Source organism: Spermophilus citellus (genome assembly GCF_964194105.1).
Source record: "Spermophilus citellus genome assembly, chromosome: 3".
NCBI classification, from domain to species: Eukaryota; Metazoa; Chordata; class Mammalia; order Rodentia; family Sciuridae; genus Spermophilus; species Spermophilus citellus.
Genome location: NC_138184.1, coordinates 181953570 through 181975157, shown reverse-complemented (window position 1 = coordinate 181975157; position 21588 = coordinate 181953570). Strand labels below are relative to the sequence as shown.

General features: G+C 34.3%; 1 protein-coding gene and 1 long non-coding RNA gene across 2 annotated transcripts in view; one reads left to right on the top strand and one right to left on the bottom strand.

Moving 5' to 3' along the window:
- Nucleotides 1–21588, top strand: part of LOC308645155 — a 321762-nt gene that overhangs the window by 246326 nt on the left and 53848 nt on the right. The gene's annotated exons all lie outside the window — the stretch shown is intronic.
- The window catches only part of IQUB (IQ motif and ubiquitin domain containing), a gene marked incomplete at both ends in the record, with an annotated part of 64595 nt that overhangs the window by 15615 nt on the left and 27392 nt on the right, over nt 1–21588 (bottom strand). Inside the window, 3 exons of the mRNA XM_081287763.1 lie at nt 2912–3088; nt 7091–7261; nt 15306–15481. Coding sequence (XP_081143889.1) covers nt 2912–3088; nt 7091–7261; nt 15306–15481 — 524 coding nt within the window. The remainder of the gene's footprint in view (nt 1–2911; nt 3089–7090; nt 7262–15305; nt 15482–21588) is intronic.

Here is a 21588-nt window from a genome sequence, read left to right as displayed (position 1 = left end):
AAAATGATCAATTATATTTGACAAAGGTGTCAAGACAATTCATTATAGAAATGTCTTTAAGGTGGGGGGGGGGGCAATTCACAAATCAAAAGAAGAAAATAGCCTTAAGTAATCCTTCATACCTTATAAAGAATATCTGAGAATGGATGAGAGTCCTAATTGTAAAAACTTAAAATGACAAAATTATAAAATAAAAAAGAGAAGAAAATTCCTGTGGACTTTGACATTAGGCAAAGATTTCTTAAACACTAAACCAGAAGCAAGATCCATTTTTAAAATGAATAAATTGAGCCTTATTGTAAAAACTTCTCTATTAAAGACACTACTAGAAGAATGAAGACACACAGAGAGAGATATTTTCAATTCATACTTCTGACAAAGAACTTACATACAGAATATATTTTGTAAGTTCTCAAAATTTAATAATGAGAAAATAACCATAAAAAAGAAGAAAGATGGCAAAAGATACATGCAGACATATCACCAAAAAGGTCTATGTATGGCAAAATGGATATGAAAAGATGTTCAATATTATTATCATTACTTTTTTAAAAAAAGAGAGAGTGGGAGAGAGAGAGAGAGAGAATTTTTTAATATTTATTTTTTAGTTCTCGGTGGACACAACATCTTTGTTTGTATGTGGTGCTGAGGATCGAACCCGGGCTGCACGCATGCCAGGCGGACGCGCTACCACTTGAGCCACATCCCCAGCCCAATTATCATTACTTTTATACTTATCATTAGCTATTAATGGAATAAAAATTAAAATATATAAGACACCACTACATAATTTGTTAGAATTCTCAAAATTAAAAACTGATATACAAATATTGATAAGGATGTGAAGTAACTGGAACTCCCACACATACATCAGTTGAGAATTCAACCTTGAACTACTAGTTTGGAAAAAAAAGTTTAGCAGTCTATTATAAATATAAATGTGCATTTACCAGGTGACTCTACAATGCTACTCCCAGTAGCATTTAAAAACGAGAAAATGTAATCCCAACCCACTTACCTCAAAACTTTTTATATATATATATGACAGCGGAATGCATTACAATTCTTATTACACATATAGAGCTAATTTTTCATATCTCCTGCTGTACACAAAATATATTCATACCAATTCATGTCTTCATACATGTACTTTGGATAATAATGATCATCACATTCCACCATCATTAATAACCCCATGCCCCTTCCCTTCCCTTCCAACCCCTCTGCCCTATCTACAGTTCATCTATTCCTCCCATGCTCCCCCTTCCTATCCCCAATATGAATCAGCCTCCTTATATCAAAGAAAACCTTCAGCATTTGGTTTGGGGGATTGGCTAACTTCACTTAGCATTATCTTCTCTAACTCCATCCATTTACCTGCAAATATATGATTTTATTCTCTTTGGGGTATTACCCTCAAACTTATAATCACGTGTTTATAGGTTTTTATTCATAAAAGCCCCAAACTCTAAACTCAAAATTTCCTGTATAGATAAAAGGATAAAAGTGAAGCTTATGTGTATCCAGACAATAAGATAATTGCTCAGTCATAGCAAGGGACTACTATACACTCAATAGCATGGGTGAATCTGAAAAGCAATATGCTAATCCAAAGAGTTAGTCTCAAAAGACTGCATACAATTCCATGATAGCATGATTTCACTTAGATGACATTATGGAATAGATCAAATTATGCAAATAAAGCGCAGGTCAGTCAGTGTTTGCCAAGGGTTGTGGGGGTCAGGAAAGTGCTGACTACAAAGAGCAGCATAAAGGAAATTCTCTCTGGTGACAGGAATATTACCTAGACTGCACTGTTAGTTATATGACTTAACACATTTGTCAGAATTCACCAAAAAGAGTGAATTTTGCCAAAGGTAAATTTAAAACATGAATAAAATAATATTGGAAGTGCAGAATACAAAATTCCCACTAAGGTTTTTATGAATATGTATGAACTGCATTAGTCTATAGAGAAAGACTAGAAGTTAACTTGAACAAATGAACCACTGATTGAAATAACAGAATGAGCAACTTTTCTCTTGGACTTCCATTATAATTTAATATGCTTTTAACAATATAACTAAGGTTCTAGAATAAATTATATTCTTCTAAAGGTTTTGTCTAAATATTGGGATTCTGTTTCGTCAAAAAGCTAAAATATTTAGTCTGCTCCTTAAATTATAACTTTAAAAATAATCATTGAAATAAAACACAATGTATAATTCTTTGGCAATCCCCTCCCCTTAATCCCAATTTACTGAAAGTGTTTTAAATGATTTTGCACAGTATGAAAGCAATAAGGCACTTATCTTGGCGTAGGACCACAAAATCCCCCAGAAACCAAAGCATGCCAGAGTTGGAGAACACATTTTAATTCAAACACAATTTACATTTGGATTTTCCTCAGAATATCTATAGGGGTCTGTTCACTAATCAGTATAGCTATGTGCTAAGTATTTTAGGGAAGTTAAATAAGGTGCAACATGCAATCTAAGAAATGAAAAGTTTAACTCTTCCATGAAGGAGAGGACACAAATGAGAGTTGAGTATCTAAACCTAAGTGGGATTTGGTTGATGAAATAAAATAGCAGAGCATTCTGGGTGGAAACAGCAGTGTGTGTAAAGCATCGAGGTGTGAGATATTAGATGAATTCAACATAATGCAATACTCAACTGGAACATTGGTTTAGTTATTTTGTGAAAAATTCAAGGCTAGAATCACAGGCATAGAAGTTAAATGAGTAAGTATAGTTTATCAACTTACTAATCATTCAAAGGAAATTTCACCAATAAAATGATCTTCCACTAGATTCCAAATAAAGAGTTAAAGCAAAATTTGAGCATCTTCCAATTTAACATATTGCATCTAGGATTCTGAAAAAGGAATACAGGGGAAAAAATAGAGTACCTTCAAGTATCTTGCCACTTCAGGATTAAACAGAGGTGTTTTAATATATTGAAAAAAGAGTGTTGCAATTCTTTTTCTGAGTCCTTCTAGGTTATAAGGTTTGACTCCTCTCATCATAAGGTCAACTTCTCTATCAATCAGTTCTAGGATTTCCTGGGTCAGTTTACATTCATGTTCCTATACAAAACACAAAATATTCAATATAAAATTTTAAAAATCACTGTTTGTTTTCAAATTTATTACCCAACCAAACCAGAAGCTACATTTTAAGAGAAATGATACAATACTGCTAGAAGTAGAAATTATTATAACCAATTGGGGAAAAATTAGCATTTTCTAGTAGTAGAGTTGATATGCATAGTCATTGGCCCAGTCATTGTCTCTTGTGCCTCAAAGAAATGCACGTCTGGAGCTATTGTTCACAGGAGCCAAAAAACTAGAAATAAGCAACATCCGTAAACAAAATGATTGCCTAAACAAATTACAGTTTATTTGTACAATGGAATATTATCTAACTTATGGAAATGAATGAACTCTAGCTATATAAAATAATATACTTAAATCTTACAAAGTGATTTTTAAGCAAAATAAGCAAGATGAAACAATACAGTATAATTTAAGAAAATTCAAAAATAAGCAACACTAAACCATATTATTTATACAGAGGTGGTAAAACTAAAGAAAAAACAAGGAAATGTCTACCATGCGAGTCAGCATGATAGTAAGTGCTAGCAGACAAGAGGACCGCAATCAGGTAGGAAAGGGGTTTGTGTTTAGAAATTATAAAGTAATAATAATGAATGTGGATAAATAAGAAAGCCCAGGTAAGAGTTCCAGGATAAAAGCAGTACTTATAAGTAGTAAAACAGAAATAGTTTCCTCCAACTGCCCAGAGGAGAACAAGATAATTCAGTCAGAAGGCAATGAGCAGGAGTAAAATAATGTTCTTTCATGCTTCTTAACGCTTACTTGGTAAAGCTAATATGAAAGTCTGCATCAGCGGTCCTTCACCCTGCAGGCATTCTAGAAGGAACTGGGGAGGTTTTGATATTGTCTTCACATTTGAGGGTCTAATTTAACTGCCCTAAGATGAGACCTAGACATCACTCTTATTTATTCTCATACTCCTTCATGATCTCTTTCTCTCTCAAGATCCCTAGAAGGTTATATTCAGGTTTAAGATTCTGTGTTAGTAATTGTCATCAAAATAAAACCTGTTGTTCACAGAGGGCTCCCCATTAGTGAGAGACAATATGTATATATCTCTATATATGTGGATATACACATATGCATATTCTTGAAGTGACTAATTTTACTAATGATGAAACTAATTTTCAGAAATATTAAGGAACTTATTCAAGATTGTACAATCATAAGTGAATAGAGTCAGAATTTAAGGTATGCTCACCTACCTTAATCCTCCATCAAAATACTGTTAAATATATATATGTATATGTATATCTGAATATTTTAAGTTGAAATATTAATATGCATGAGTTATCTTTTGAATTCATCATTGGAATTTTTAATTAACTGGGTGCTGCTCCTTATTTGGTCAGGTAGGGATTCCTACTGCATTCCCTATCTTTCTTTTGCTCTCTACAAATGTCATGTTTATTTCTTTCCTCTACAACTATTGATTCCCCTCTCTACCTAACTAGCATTACCTATCAAGGCTGATCACTACACTACATACAATCTTTGAAAAGGCAGTCCAGAACAAAAGCAGTGAAAGCCTGTGCTCTCAACATAGGCAGAAATGCAAGATACTATGGGAACCTGTCTCCCAATAAGAACCATCTACACAGCTATTTGATGTATTTTAAGAGTGCCATGTTGCAGTTTCTTCTCAAAAGAATTAGAGTGCTTAGCAGAAGAATCCACCTGAGGATACCTCAGAGAAACAATGATTGGATTGTGAGAATCTTAACACAATCAGTGAATTGATCCCTGATGGTATTGACTGAGTGGTAACTGGAGGCAAGTGGGGTGTGGCTGGAGGAAGTGGTTATTGGGGGCATGGCTATATGGTATATATTTTCTGTCTGGAGAGTGGTCCTCCTCCCCCTTTTCCTCCCCCTCCCCCTCTCCTTCCCAACATGAGCTGCTTCCCTCTGCCACACTCTCCCACCATGATGCTCTTCCTCACCTTGACACCTTGAGCCCTGAGGAATGGAGCCAGCCTTCTATGGACTAAGACATCTGAAATTGTGAGCCTTCAAATAAACTTTTCCTCCTTTATTGTTCTGGTCAATCAGTTAGTCACAGCAGCAAAAACGTTAACTAAAACAGTCATGCTTTCTTCTTGGTGATATCCTGACTCAAACGACCAATTACTAGGGATTGGGGACATAAAGGCCCAGGACCCTCTGAGAATCAGAGGTAAGTGGAAACAAAAAAGAAAAGGGAACTTGGCCCAGCTCTCAATGGATACTAATTGGTCATAGAGACTTTACACATTCATTCCCCAGTCCTTGAATTCACATCTGGAATGGAATACTTGGTAGTTGGCACAACCACTCTACTCTTGATCTTTTGACCTGTAGATTAAGAAATATACTGATGGAAAAGATCATATGGAAGCCTCTGAAACTGCTCTATCCTAGAAACAAAGAGAATGGAAATAGAATTGGCCCCACTTACTCCCTAATGGGGACAATGAAGAATATGTTTGACACTCGGACAGTAGGCATGTCTTGGTATACCCTTGCCTGATTTTGACAACAAATGGAAGTCTAGACTCCTTAGCCTGAGAAAAGCATAGTAATCTGTAGTCTAGAGTTCTGAAGGTGTGGTCACCCCAAGTTATTGGCCACCCAGATCAGTCAGGGTGCTAGTCTAGAGTGATGGAAATCTAAAATGGGTAGCAGAGGAAAGAGAGGAAAGAGTATCTATGTGGCCTTAAAGCCAATGGCTACAACAGGGGCTGCAGTTGTTCTCACTAACCACACTCCTGTAATTTTTTCCAGGAAGAAAGGGCTTATCCAGATCAGAGGAACTATTCCCCAAACTTACATGAAACAAGTGAAACAGCAATTTGTGCAGGGTATACTATAGTCAGAACTGCAGCTCTCAGACTCCCCCTTCTGGCCAGTCATGGACCAACAACTCTCATCTGAGTTCCTTTGTGAAAATTCTGTTTTTATTATTATAATTTTTAGTACATATTAATTGTACAGAATACCGGTTTCATTGAGACAATTTGATAAATGCATATAATGTACTTTGATCATATTTATTCTATTTCTTCACTCTCCATGTCCCCTTCCTCTTCGCTGACAGCCTCCTTCCACTTTCATATCTACGCTTTCCCCCCCCTAGATTCCACATATGAGAGAAAACATGGGCTACTTGTCTTTCTGAGTCTTAGTGCACGCTGAGAAAGAGGTGCCTCATCCCAAATCACACTTCTTTTCCAGTGTCAGCTCACATCCAGTAGAAGGCCCATGTGGGAGTGAAAAGTCCTGCCCCTTGCTTCAATTCAGCAGGACTCTGGAGGGCTGACCCAGCTTCAGAGTTCCCAGAGAAACTGGCTAAAGTCACTGCAGGTGAACTCCATCTGCCCAATCCTGCTTTCTATACTGCCTCACACCAGTGATCTTGAGTGCACTCTGGTGAACCTCTAAACACAAACCCCATACTAGAGCCGGTTTCTTGAGGAAACTTGACGTGTGCCATCCATTAACTTTGTTTTCATTAAAAGCAGAATTTAAAACACAGAAGTCAATAATGGATGAGAAAAAGAGATTTGAAAAATACTATATGATACTGCTTTAAAACTGTGAAAAACAGCTTTTCATTGAAAAATGTCCAAAAGTGTAGGTAATAATTGCTGTTTTGTGGAAATGAGTTAATTATTAATCTCATGCAATTTATTTGCTTACATTTGCATGCACTGCACAGATACATTTACATTTCAAATATTCATTAAGCTCTGCTTACATTTTATTATGTAGTATAATATATATTTAAGAGCTTTTAGGTAAATATTAATTAACAAACCATATTCTTCCCAAATGATATCAAAATAACATAATTGTTGATACAATAAAATACATATAAACATTTATTAAAAATATTTATAATTACTTAACAAAAAATACTTTACTTATATTGCTAATAGCTAATTTTATTATTTATATTGAACTCTACACCAAAACTAAGAGAAAGTAAACATACCTTCACAGTATGTTTAAGTGTTAAGAGTATATCCACTCTCTCATCTTGAGAGAGATTCCTCAGTATAATGCACTTATAGATGTTCTGCAGTTCTCTGGCTCTGATGGTGAACTGGGTATCCATCTCAACTGTTTTGCCATCAGATCTTCTCCATATCTTTGGAGCTGAACACTTTAAAATAATATTGTGTTTAGAAGTCTAGTTAATTAGAGGTAAAAAATAACAATTTTGTTCCTTCCTCTAAAAGTTTACCCTAACGTCATTCATAACTAAAAGTAGCACTAAAACTTAGGAAAATTAATTGAAGAATTTATAGATCAGGCTAATATAAAACATTTTAGGAAAAAAATGAGCTGTTCTGTCAATAGAAAAGTCTTCTATAGATTTCAGAATCTGCAGTCAACCTGCACTAATTGGTATGCTGAATGGTTTTATGGGCATGTAGAATTACTCATTAGCCCCAGGTAGGGACAGGGGACATGCATTAAGAATGTTAAGAATATTTTATCTGCTTGATTCAACTATGTTGAGTGTATATAATAAATGTGTCTTGATTATGCCCTGCCAATTTCAGACAACTTTTATGTAGCAGTTGTGACAATCTTCAATGTTTTCAGACCTAAAGATACACCAGAAAGGGATTTTTATGGTTTGGGGCCCTACACAAAAATAAATCTATAACAAGTTCAAAATTCTTCACAAAGCAGATGTCCATAGTGAAACAACTATACAGTAAGTCTTCTCTATCTGTGGGTTCCATATACTCAGATTCAACCAACCACAGATCAAAAAATAATTTTAAAAAATTTTGTCTGTACTGAATATATAGGCCTTTTCTTTTTCTTGTCATTATTCCCTAAACAACAAGTGTAATAACTATTTGCATAGTACTCACATTGTATTAGGTATTATAAATAATCCAGAGGCTTAAAGTACACAAGAAGGCATACATAGGTTATATACCAATACTATGCCATTTTATATAAGGGACTTGAGCAACTGTGGATGTTGGTATCCACTGGGGGTCCTGGAACCAATCTGCCATGGGTTTGAGGGGACATCTGCACTTAACTATCTTAGCAGTGCTATGATCCCCGCTACCTTGATGTTAGTTAAAATTCTCACTTCCTATTTCCAAATCTGGCTTAGTAATTCCCAACCTAGTCTCCCCCTGAGCCAAGGGCCAAAGATGGAGTTCATTTGCCTTGAAATTCATTTAAAGACTCCTAGGAGAGGAGGTCAAAGACCAGAGAAAGGACACAGAATTAGTTCTTCCAGACTAGAGGACACCAGGATAATCTGTAATGATGGGGCCTCTCTGTTTGCCACTGCTTCTGTTCTCTCCTACCAAGTTTTTGTAGGTTAACTGATAATTGCTATGGGGTTCATGAGGACCTCAATTTATGCCCAATTATGCCATACCTGCAGCCCTTTAAATCCTAGATTTAATTTGAAACTTAAAGAGAAGATGTATGCATTGGAACAAATCATTAGGAATGTAGAATCACCAAATGGAAAGATAATATAAGGCAGTTATTCAAAAGGTCAGTGTTATCAAGAATTTTTTAGTTATAACACCAATATACCTTTAATTTTTTACATTTTATATTACCTAAATTACATTGATCACTACAAAATTACCTCTTACAAACAACTGCATTTAATATAGTTTCAAAATAATGGCATCATATTCTGTTCAAAGTGAAAATAAATGTAGTTCACAGGTAGAGAACTTCATTAGAAACTTTAAATTCTCAATTCTAGTTGTAATACAAAAATTGAGAAGCTGTAGCCCTGTAATTAATTTATATTAGGTGGTCATAAAAATAATATTAAATAACGTATTGTTAATTAGAAGACTAATAAAATTATATAAAATTGAATAATTATAAAAATGAAATAGAGCAATAAAATATTTTATTATTTAATTATTTTCACTTAGAAATAAAATAATTAGAAATGGATACAGCCTCATTTTTGAGTAAGCCTCAGCATGTTACTGAAGTACAACACTGGTTTCAAAATTCCTTTTAAAAATTTGAAGGAATAAGCAAGCTTAGGCTGAGTTTAATACTGCAATATTCTAAAGTCCAGCTAATATATTAATCATTGCATGAAACTTTTCTCAGAGTGTTTCTATTAAATGTAATTTACTTTCTACCAGTGATGTGAACAATACTTTTTTCTCTGCAGGTTGGTTACTTACTTCATTTGTAATAGTCCTTAAAATGTTTTTATGAAATGCCTACTTTATCTACTTCACTATATATTTTTTTTTCAGTTGATGCTTTGATTTAATTCTACATTCTCTCCCTCCAAGTTTCTGGCCTTGTGGAATCTAGTACAACATAATCATATTTTGGGTCTTTCCAAATATGTTCTTTATACAAATACTTCTTACCCTTCAATTTTGAATTCAAACCCTACATTTTTTATAAAGAGTCATCTAATACTATGGTTTGAGCCAACAATGTATCTAAAATTCTTTTACACCTGTAGAAACACTCACACAAACATGGAGGGCCTCTATCTCACTCAGGCCAATGAAAGCTGGATCCATATTGTTCTATAATTATTTTATGATTATTACTTCTATTTCTCCCCAAAAAATATAAGAAATAAATTCTTCATATAATTCTATATATTTCTCAGGCCTAAATTATTTATTCATTCATTGGTTCAACAAATATTTACTGTGTTTACTAAATAGTACTCTGTGAGTACTGTGAGTACAATGAGTAAATAAAATACTGTCCTGATGTCAAGAACTCTCAAATCTTATGGGATGGAAAGTTAAGAAAATAAGTAATTAAAAGAAAGGGTGAGGGCTGGGGTTGTGGCTCAGAGGTAGAGCGCTCGCCTAGCATGCACGAGGCACTGTGTTTGATCCTCAGCACCACATAAAAATAAAATAGATGTTAAAAAAATAAAAGAAAGGGTGAATGGAGTAAAGACTACAGGTTAGTAGATAACTATGGGTTGCTATAAAGCACTAGGCTGGTGAAAAGAAAACAGTATCTGAGAGGAAAACTGAAGAATAACTAGGAGTTAATAAAATAAAGAGAACTGAGTGATAAAACCAAAGAGTCCCAGATCTGAAGTTCCAGTTCCCTAGAGCTAATGGAGATAATATTAAAAAATCCATTTGGCAAAGATGTTTTTATTCTTGGGCATATTTCTGCCATCACTGATAGCTTGGTCTTTAAGAGTAAGCTTCTTTGATTTTAGGTCTTAAGGTGTTTTTCACTCTGTCGCAGAAAAATGTCAACTTTGCTTATTTCTCTTTCCTACTTCCTTTTTTCTTTGAATGCTTTGGCTATAATAAGAACTGTACAACAATCATGTTCTTAAATTGCTTCAGAAAATGAAGCGTAATAAATTCCATTTAGCTGCCAACAAATGAGACAGCACAGACTCTGGGACAGAGGAACAGAAGAACAGCAGGAAGACGCATTTCAGGGAAGGGAAGGTGGAAAGATAACAAAAACCTTGAGAGCAGCAGGCCTCCACAAAAGAGAAGAAATGGCCACACTGTGAGAGTGGGCTTTTTCTTCCTCCTAAATTAATTCTCAAGTCCCTAAGGGCACAAAGCAAGCACAAGCTTAACCCCTCAAAAGCCACTGGGTGGTGATCAACCTTTCTTTTATACAGCAAAGGGGTTTTATTCATCCACAGAGACACCCCTGTTTCTTGCCATGTTCACAAAGAGCTGGATGCATTTTCCTGTCCTATTAGCTGCTGGGGACCTGAGTATGGAGAAAAAGCATTTAAATGACACAGCTGACGTGAATTGCAGTTTCTTAAGCTTGTGGCTATAAGAAATGGTGTATGAATCAAAGAGAATCAAAGAAATAAATGGCCCATACTCTAGGGAAAACCTCTTACAAAATTCAAATGATCTCTTGATGCAGAGTGGGTAAAGAGCATCCAAGATACATTAGAAACCAGCTGATGATTTTTCTTTCAAATTTCTTGACCTGAATTTCTTCACCTCTGTCAACCTATAGGCTTTTAATATCTGACAACCTGTGGAAGTCAATGTTTCATGTGTTAAAATTACAAATTATTTAATGCTTTGAAAAATATTTAGAGTAAGTCACTTAGCAAGAATAAAAACTTATGGGGCTGGTGTTGTGGCTCAGTGGTAGAGCACTTGCCTAGCATGTGTGAGGCACTGGGTTCCATTCTCCGCTCCACATATAAATAAATAAAATAAAGGTCCATTGACAACTAAAAAAAAAAAAAAAAAACTTAAAAAAAATTGCAAACTTAGTATATAAATCCATTATAATTTACTTGGTTGGATCAATTTAAAATCATATCATTCATTATTCAGAGAAATTCTATGTTCAGGATAAAAAGATAAAACATAAAATATTATTTCAATGGACCACAAAGTATTTGGACTCAGTGAATTTAAACTAAAACCAATACATAAAGTTTTATTTTCTGAAGTTATTTCCAAACTGTAAGAAAGCAAATATTTCTGTTTCTGTTTAAGTGTCTGTATGTTATGATGCTAAAAAATGTATATCTGAATATTTGTAATGTGTCTCTGATTGTTTATTAGTTTTGACATCTTGTCTAGCTTCAAGTACTAATTTTAAGCTATTTTTTCTTAACAATAAAAAAAATCTCATAGAATAAGAAGTTACTTCAATCAACATTTTTTAAATCAACACCAACTCCACCTGAATATCAGAGACAACACAGGCATAGCATGGGGAAGGTGGACAGGAATCTTGTACAAGTATTTACAACAAAAACTTTATAAAATTTATCTTGTTTTTTAGATGTTCAGTATGGCAGCATATACAAAAAGATAAAACTTATTTTGCATTAGAGTAGCAACAGATTTTTAATTTACTACAACAGGCTAAAAGTCACAGTCTGTATTTCCAAAGATTATGAGATTACACTGGGGATTATTCTCAAGTGTAAGTGTTCTATTATATGGTTTGTTTTTCTTACCCTTTGGTCAAAAATAGCTAAAATGTACACTGCCTCTGAATTTAACCTGGGAATTGAGATCAACTGGTTTCTCATCTTGGGTGTCTATAGGATTAGAACTCCAATTCTGAAATCTGTGACCCACAAGAAACCTTCCTTTGATTTCTTGTGGCTAACATTTACATCTTTCCCTCATTTTTCTGGCCTTTCTTCTCTGTGGTACCCTACATCAGCCTTACATAAAATCCAGCTCACTTATCTGGTTCTTTCTCCTCTTCCAAAACAACAACAAAATAAATCAAAAACTTTCTATTTTCCCAGCACACAGCAATTCTTTATATGCTCAGGATTCTTTAGGACCTAAAATTCTATATCAAGAACTTATCAAATATTTTTAAAAAAAGGTCTTCCTTCCTCAAAGGAATCCTTGTAAACAAAATTTCTCCATTTTATCTGCTTTTTAAATGAAATTTACATAAAGACCTCTTAACATGCTATACTTCATGAGAAAGGGTCAGGGTAATCAATTGGCTCTGAAGTCACTTTTACATGTTGAGCTTTGACCCACTGATGAATTTTATATAATTTCAAAAAATGTTAGAGACAATGCTTTGGACATGGGGACTGGAATGTGAGACAGTCATCACATAAAGAGGAACAGGCATTATACAAGTATTTAGAACAGCAGAATTTCCAGTAGTTCATAGGAAATTGAAAGCAGCAATGATAGCACAAATGGAATATCTTGGAGATGGACCAGCCTCAAGTAAGAAAAGATAAGTGCCACCCATCTTCCTGCCCCCTAGCAATTAGAAGCCTCCAGCTCATGGAAACACCCCTGTTGCCTGGATTCATGCCGTTCTCTCTGGTGAGATTAATGATCAGACACATCAGAATAGTTTCCAGAGCTGAAGCTTGGATGCAAGTAAAAGCAACCTGCTACAGTAAGAAGTTTTGTTTGAAATATGACAATAAATATGAGTATTACAGCTTTCCCTACGGTAGAGTCTTCTTTCTCAGAATAAAGATATTCAAGAATTTTAAATGACAGAATCTACATAATTTCTTGATGATGTTTGAAATGTAAAATTGCACACCATTATATCTGTTCCTTAGTTCTCCTCCCTGCCATTCTCCACAAACATTTCTTGATACTGTGATAAGGAATGTACTAAGACATAAGGATACAGAGATGAAAGACATCTCCTGCCTTAAGAAGTGCAGAATCTAGGAAGAATTCAGACATTCAATAAAGACAGCAAAACATGACCACTGCATACAAAGACAAAGGTGAGACAGAGTCCCAGGACAGCTAGTCCCAGTGCAGGCTAGTAGGAGAATCAGATCCTCCTTGGAAGAAGGGACATCTGAGCCTGTTTTATAGGGTGAGTAGCTGGCTACTACAGAAGAAGGGAAAGGATGTTTCATGTAGAGGCAGCCTCAGATGCAAAAGCATAATGAGGATACGTGGTCCTTCTGGGGACATGCAAGTAATTGAGCATGGCTGGGGCAGTGTTTGTGGTGACAGGGAAACAGTGGATGAGGGAGATATCACAGATCATGAGAAGAAGCACTGCTCTCTCAGGGCAATGGGGAAGGACAGGATCAGAGGTGTGTTTAGTGAGGTCACTATGGCCCTGGTGTAGATGTTGGAGGAGGGAACTGAGAAGATTAGACTAGAGGCAATAGTCCAACTTGGAAACATAAAATAATACAGGTGAGAATAAAATCCAGAGTCCATCAAATAAGTGTCAATTTTATGGACAAGAAAAGGCAAGGCCTATCTTGTGACATTCTCTCAGGGAAAATGGGGAGGTAGGAAACTGGAGCTGCTACCCCTCTCCTTTCCTGTTCCAGGAGGATCTGAAGGCATTCTGACAAGACTCACAATATCTGTGCTCCAAGTCTTTGCCTGTGTGGCCTACTTGTTATAGGCAAGGTTATCAGGATGCCACAACAGAGTTATTTCTCTGTACTTAATGATAGTGAGTCAGAAAGGAAAAAATGCAGAATTAAGGAGATATTAAAGTAATAGAAATAAAAGAGGTTTGTAGCTAGATGGGGAAGAAAGAACACCAACCAGGCAACTGTCTAGAGCAAATGAGTAGATGATGAAACATTCCTAAGAAAGGTTATACCAGTGCTATAGAATAGGATCCGTATGGAGGTGAGGAGAGTAAAAAATGGTGAAATTATATGACTTAGGGTTGCTACTTCATTTTGAGGTGCACTCTTGAGGTATCCAAGGGACAACGCTAGTAGGAAGCTGCATAGATGATTTGAAAGCTCTTATGGGTTTGGCTTGGACCTGGAACTATAGCAAAAGCCAAAATAAACTGAGATCAAATAGTGTATAAGTAAAATAAGAGGAGGTCATTTAAACTATATATATATATATATATATATACACACACATATATACACACACATATATATGTATGTATATATATATATATATATACACATAAACTATATAGATAAACTATATATAGAGATAAACTTATATATATATATATATATATATATATATATATATATATATATATATATATAGTTTTTAAGAGCAAATGTTCTCAAAAAATAAGAACCACAAAACTAGAATCACTACAGGCTAATCTCTTGGAGAAATTCATCCTTTTCTTCTGGCTGGATTGGCTTTTAATTGTTTGGAAAGATCAGGTTTATAAAAGGAACTGTGTTACTATGGAAACAAGCTATTCAATATCAAACAGGCAGGTTGACCACAAAAGGGTAATTACTTTAGTTTTCCCCTTAACTGAATTTTTTCATGGTTTTCAATAATCATAAACCCTTTGGGTCAGTTGATGTTATAGTGAGCCCCAAGTAAGACACCAGACTTGAGTTATTTTCCCCAGGCTGCTTACTATCAGAGTACCCCAGACCCTGATGTTCTGTGATTTTCATACCATGCATTTCACCAGAGTGTGCAACTTATCTACTTCACACAGCCAGCCTAAATTTAAATGAACAGAGACACAAGGAAGGTGTCGCCATCTTTTCCTTCATGATCAAATCCCTTTAGTTAAGAACAAGTTCCTTTTGTGTTACTTATCATTTTTCATTCTTGGCTGTGACTAACATATACAGCTACATAAGAATTAAGTATATAGAACTTAAAGAAATAAGCCATCAAAATGCTAAACAAAATTCATGCAAATTCTTATGATTCTGTCCTTTTAGACAATGATTACACATTTTTAAACTCCAGATACGTTCATATTGAAATAATAGTTTCTTCACTAACCTTATTCAAAAAAGCTTGTTTTTCTGATTCCTCTCTTTCCAAATAAGCAATGGATCTGTGTCTCCCAATGGAAGCAATTATCTGGGTCTCTTTTTCCAAAAGTTCACACAAAGCAGCCTTCCTTTCAGCTCCAGTGAGACACTGGTTAATCCGAGAAAGTTCTTCTTGGTGCCAGACTAGAGGAAGAACATGAAAGACTCTTGAGTTGTTAAAATCCCATATCTTTACAAAGCAGTTTTTAACCATCACATCCTAACAAAGGGTATTTATTTTTGAATCGATTTAAACAAAATCATACATGAATAGAATCATTCACATCATACACCTGATGGGTGAAGGGGGGAAAATGTGCAGGACTAAATGGAATCGGAGAGACTTAAACAATAAAAGTAGAAGCAAACAAACAGAAGCCAAAGGAAATCAGCACAGATGATGTCCAATTATGCCTCCAAGTATGCATTCGCACTCGGTCAGCATCAAAAAAAAAAAATATGTAACAGCCAGGAATGTGCACTGCTCCACTTCCCTTCAGGAGGTGGCTGTCAGGAGGAGTGGGGGAGCTGGGAGTTCCAGCACTTAGGATGTGCCACAGTGCTGGAGCAGAGACTACATTCTGTCCACAAAGATATCCATGACTGAGAACTCTGAGGGAGCCAGGGTCTGGCTGTGTCTGGTCAACAGTGGACTTTTTTGTTGTCACATCAGAGTTGACCATTGGACGGGCTTAGATTTGCTCAGGCCTGTATCACGGAACCCCATCTGTTTTCCTTCACTCAACTTCTACAAAGTGTCAGATTTCATAGTAATCTAAATATTCCCTATGCCTTCCCCTCCTCCCCTTTATCTCTCACTTCTTACCCCATCTTGGTATCTGCTTCCCTGAGGATCTAAAGTGACAGATTCATGTAGAATTGCTGACTTTAATTATTGCCCTAATTCACTTACGTACCACTTTCCCTTTCTTCACAACACCCTAAATTACAGCTGCAAATGTTATAAAGTAATTGCATTTACTCTACTCACATTATAAAAATATTTATAATATTTAAAGCAATAAAGATTGTCTATATGACATATATTCCAAGACCAAACCATAAAATGCAAAAGAATGATATTTTAATAAACTTATTTTTATCTAAAGAATAACATGGAATCCTCAATCAAAAACATAAAATTTAGATTGCTAGGTCCTACTTCAAAATTAAATCAGAATTTCTGATCTCAGATATATACAATTTAACAAATGTTCCATTCAATTTTTTTTTTCTTTTCTTTTTTGTTCGTTTTTTTTTTTTTTTTTTTTTTTTTTTTTTGCCGGGGTGGGGGGGGGGGAGGGTGCGGTGGTAACCAAGGATTGAACCCAGAACAGCCTAACCACCCAAGTCATATCCCCAGACCTTTTCCTTCTTTTATTTATTTTGAGATGAGAACTCATCCAGTTGCTTAGGGTCTTGCTAAATTGCGGAGGTGGCTTTGAACTTGCAACCCTCCTGCCTCAGCCTCCCAAGTCACTGGGATTACAAGTGTGTGCCACCAAACCCAGCTCCATTCAATTTTCACACATACTAAATTTGGGAAAGAAAACTTTTTCATCCCATATTTCAAAAATATCAACTTAATTGCATTAACAGAGAATAGGGTTGGAGATAACCTTAGAAATTAAAATGTTCTGTCCTACATTTAAGAAACTAAACCCTGTTTCCATAAGAACAGAATTTCTGATTTTCTTTCCACTTATCACCACCCAAAATCCCCAAATTTTTACCATTATGTTTAACGACTTCCTTTGTGAAGACCTCTTCTTGACATAAGATTATGTTCCCTTGTCTTATATTAGATAGGATTCAATGAAATTTATGTTCCTTCCCACTGTAATTGCATTTACTCTACTCTCATTATAAACATATTTATAATATTTTAAAACATTGTTTACTGTCAACAAAGATTATAATATGACATATATTCTAAAACCAAACCATAAAACACAAAAGAATGATACTTACTCATCAAGCTTCAGGGATACTTCAGAATATTGAATGTTCATGTAAATTTATATAACTAGAAAATGTATTTGCCTTCTATTAAAATTTCAGATTTACTTTAACACCAGCATCTCTGTGAAGTAGAAGATAAATACCAGAAGCCACAGTGCTGTTCTGGGTCCTTCTTTATAACCACTGCCTTTCATGATATCTAGTTTACTAGTTTTATCAGTATTTCTTTCTCCTCTCAAATTTCAACTTGAAATCATCCTGATCACGTCAAGGTGTTGCCAGTCATGTTCTTTATAAAAACCCACTCTGTCCTTTATCAGGAATACATTATTCAAACACTGAACAGCTTGATCTGTCCAGCAAGAAGATCTGTAAATTTAAAAGCTAAATTATGCTCAGCAAAAGGACTGTAAATTTAAGGGTCAAGTTATATTATGGAAGTCCAGGAAATGTATGATTGATGAGTTTGATATTTTAAAGTAGCTTTATGACCAGAAGAACTTTAGAAATATGACAAAATCTGTATGGCAAAAGGCAGTTTATGAGTGAAAAGAAAAACTGCTTGCCAGTGGAAATAATAACCAAGAATATTTATCTTGTAGGATTATATAGATGTTCCCAAAAAGCAAATGAAAATTAAATGTTAGTAAGCCTCTTTTATTTCCCAGTGTAACATTAGAAACTTTTAGAACCTATAAAAAATATAGGCCACTAGGTCATTATTTAAGCTATCCTGGAACCCTCAAATAGCAGCATACTACTCTCCGGCATACAGACTTACATCCTGGATAAATATGCAAGTAGACAGACACACTATAACTGTTATTTTCAAATACACCTAAATTATTGCCATTATATTTAATAGTAAACAATCCAACCAAGTTAATAATGGACCTTAATTCCAATAAAATTCTTCATTAGATGAATTAATAAATCTATAGGAAGAGATAGAACATCCCAATAGAAAAATAGCATGTCTCAAGTACCTATAAGGAATATAAAAACACAGGACAGAAGCAGCTGAACAAAACAGATTTTGTATCTGATCTGACAGTTTCCAAAATTATACAGAGAAGACATATGAACACAAGAAAGTCTTCGCCTTTCATAAAATATATGTTCCTAGGGTTAATAATAAAAACAAAAAAAAATTAAGATGTTGTATTAGTTTGCTAGAGCTGCTGTAACAAAGTACCACAAACTGCATGGTTTAAAGAATAGAAATTTATTTCCTTATAGTTCTGCAGGCTGTAAATCCAAGATTAAGTTGTTGGCAGAGTTGATTTCTTCTGAAGCCTCTATTATGAGGGTCATTGTCTTCTAGTTTACTAGATTGATATCTAGTTTACTAGTTTTATCAGGATATTTCTCTATATACATGTCTGTGCCCTAATCTCCTCTTCTTAAAAGAACACCAGTCATACTGGATTAAGACCCACGCTAATGACCTCATATTTTTTTTTAATTACCTCTTTAAAAGAACTATCTCCAAATATAGCCACACTCTGAGGTAAAATGGGTTAGGACTTAAATTTATGAATTAAAGTGGGGGGATGCAGTCTCACATTATAGCACATGTCAATGCCCATAAATATTTTGAAGCAAAAGATATTAAAGGATTTAGTTCATTTGAAAGAACAAACTTATTTTGTTCTAAATGTACATTCTTAGACAAATTACCTAATCTCCAGTCTGAAGTTCAACTATAAAATTAACTGCTAATATTAGCATCTAATATCCATACTCATTCTAAATTTTCTAAAATTTAAATGTATAATTTCTAAGCAAGAAATAACAGAACATATAATATTTTATCCACCACTGGCATTCTATATGCATATGCATTTTAAAATTCTCCTCACAAATTATAAACCTAAATGATCTGAAAAAAGTCAACATGTGCCTAACAAGATTTTTAAAACTAGAGAATATGGGCAGAAAGTTATGATTAGAGAAAATGGAGTAAAGGTGATATTTATGTGACACAGTAGCTAAGAATTATCAAGAATTCACAATGATCACAGATTCTTAGGTTCATGATGTAAAGAAATTCCAAGCAGGATGAAAATAAATAAGTGTAGGCAAATTAAGCACATAATAGTAAACAGATGACTATCTAGAAAAATAAATCTTTAAAAATAATGAGGGAGAAGCATAAAGCAAATAGCAAGATAACATATTTACACCTAATGATATCAATCATCACATTTAATGTAAACTATCTAAATATCTCAATTAAAAGGCAGAGATCATCAGGTTGGGCTTAAAAAATAAGAACTAGGCATATGTTGCCTACAATAAACACATATTAAATATAAAGAAGAGGCTAAAATAGCAAAATGTAAAAAGATATACCATGCTAACAGTAATCTGAAGAAAGCTCTAAAATGCATATTAATACTAGGCAAAGTATATTTCATAGCAAAAAAATATGAAAAGCAATAAGGAAAGTTATTTCATAATGTTAAACGGCTCAATTAATCAATAGGAGATAGCATTCTAAATGTTTATGCATCTATTAAGAGAGATTCAAAGTAAATAAAGCAAAATCTGATGGAACTACAAAAAAAATAGAAAAATCCAATATTGTACCTTGCTATTATAGCCTGAGATGTTAGTATTCCTCTCTCAATAAATAAAGGAGAAATTGGTGAATACATAGAAGAAGACTGTAACACAGCTGTCAACCAACCTGACCTGACATTTATCAATCACTTTACCCAACTATAGCCAAATGCAAACTCTTCCCAAATACAGACAGAACATTTTCTAATATAACCTATATTCTGATTGTGTGATTCTCAATAAATTTAGAAGAACTCTAACCATACAAAATTATATTGTCTCTTCACACAATGAAGTTAGAAATCAATGACAGAAAGATATCTAAAATTAAATAACTCATTTCTAAATAATCCATGAATCAAAGAAGAATCAAAAGGGTAATCAGAAAGTATGTTGAAATGAGAGAAAATTAAAACTCAACATATTGAAATTCTCTAATGAAACTGGCACAGTAGTAGGGGAAATTTCATAATGCCAAATACCTATATTGAAAAAGAAAGGTCTCAGACCCTCAGCTTTCACCAGATGACTAGAAAAATAGGATAAATTTAAACAAAAGAAAATAGAATAAAAGAAATAATAACAAGGTAAATAATAAACAATGATGGAAGGTAACATAAAAGAGAAAATGAGTATAATAGTAATAAAAATTATAAATCATTTGATTGATCAGAAAAACAGAGAAAAGACAAAATTACCAATAGTGGGATTTAGATGACATTACTACAGATCCCACAGGTTACAGGTATTAAAAGGATAATACTGAATAATGTTAACATTTTTATGGTAATAAATTCAACAACTTAGATAAAATTTTAAAATTCCTTGAAAGACAAACCATCAAAGCTCACCAAAGGATATACAGAACACAAATAGCACTGTATCTTCCAAGAAATTAAATGTACAATTTAAATTGTTTCCACAAAGGAAACTCCAGGCCAACATAACTTCACTGAATATTCACTGTGAGAAAATTGAAGGGTACAGCATTATCCTGATAAAAAAAAAAGCAGGCAATAACATAAATGAAGTGAGAGGGTAACTACAGACCAATATCCCTTGTAAATCTATAAGCAAAAATTCCAAACAAAACCCTAAGCAAGTCAAACTTGACAATAAATAAATATAATACTTCATAAGTAAGTGGAGTTTATCCTAGGAATGCAGTGTTGTTTTAACATTTGAAAATCAATCACTATGATTCACCATAACCATAGCTGAAAAAGAAAAAGACTATATGAATGTCTCAATAGATAAAGAAAAAGCATTTGACAAAACCCATCACCCATTCCTCAAAAGCACTCTCAGAAGGGAACTTTCTCAGTCTGATAAAGGACACCAGTGAATATCTGCTTTAAGTGACACTTAGTGGTGAAGGACTGAATGTTTTCACCCTAAAATCAGCTTGGATGATTCAATATTGATAGGAAGCGAGTATTTCCTAAATTGAACTCTGGATTCATCTCAATCTCATACAAACTCCCAGCAAGCTTTCTAGTAAAAATTTACAAACTGATTCTAAAATTTACTTGGAATGCAGTAGATGCAGAATAGTCAAAACTTCTTTGACAAGAAAAACTCAAGGGATTAAAATTCCTGAATTTTAAGTTTCATAAAGCTATAGTAATCCAGACAGTATGGTGTTGGTGTTTAGACTAATGGAGCAGGATAGAGAATTTAGAAATAGACTCATAAATAGGTAGACAACCAACTTCCCACAAAGA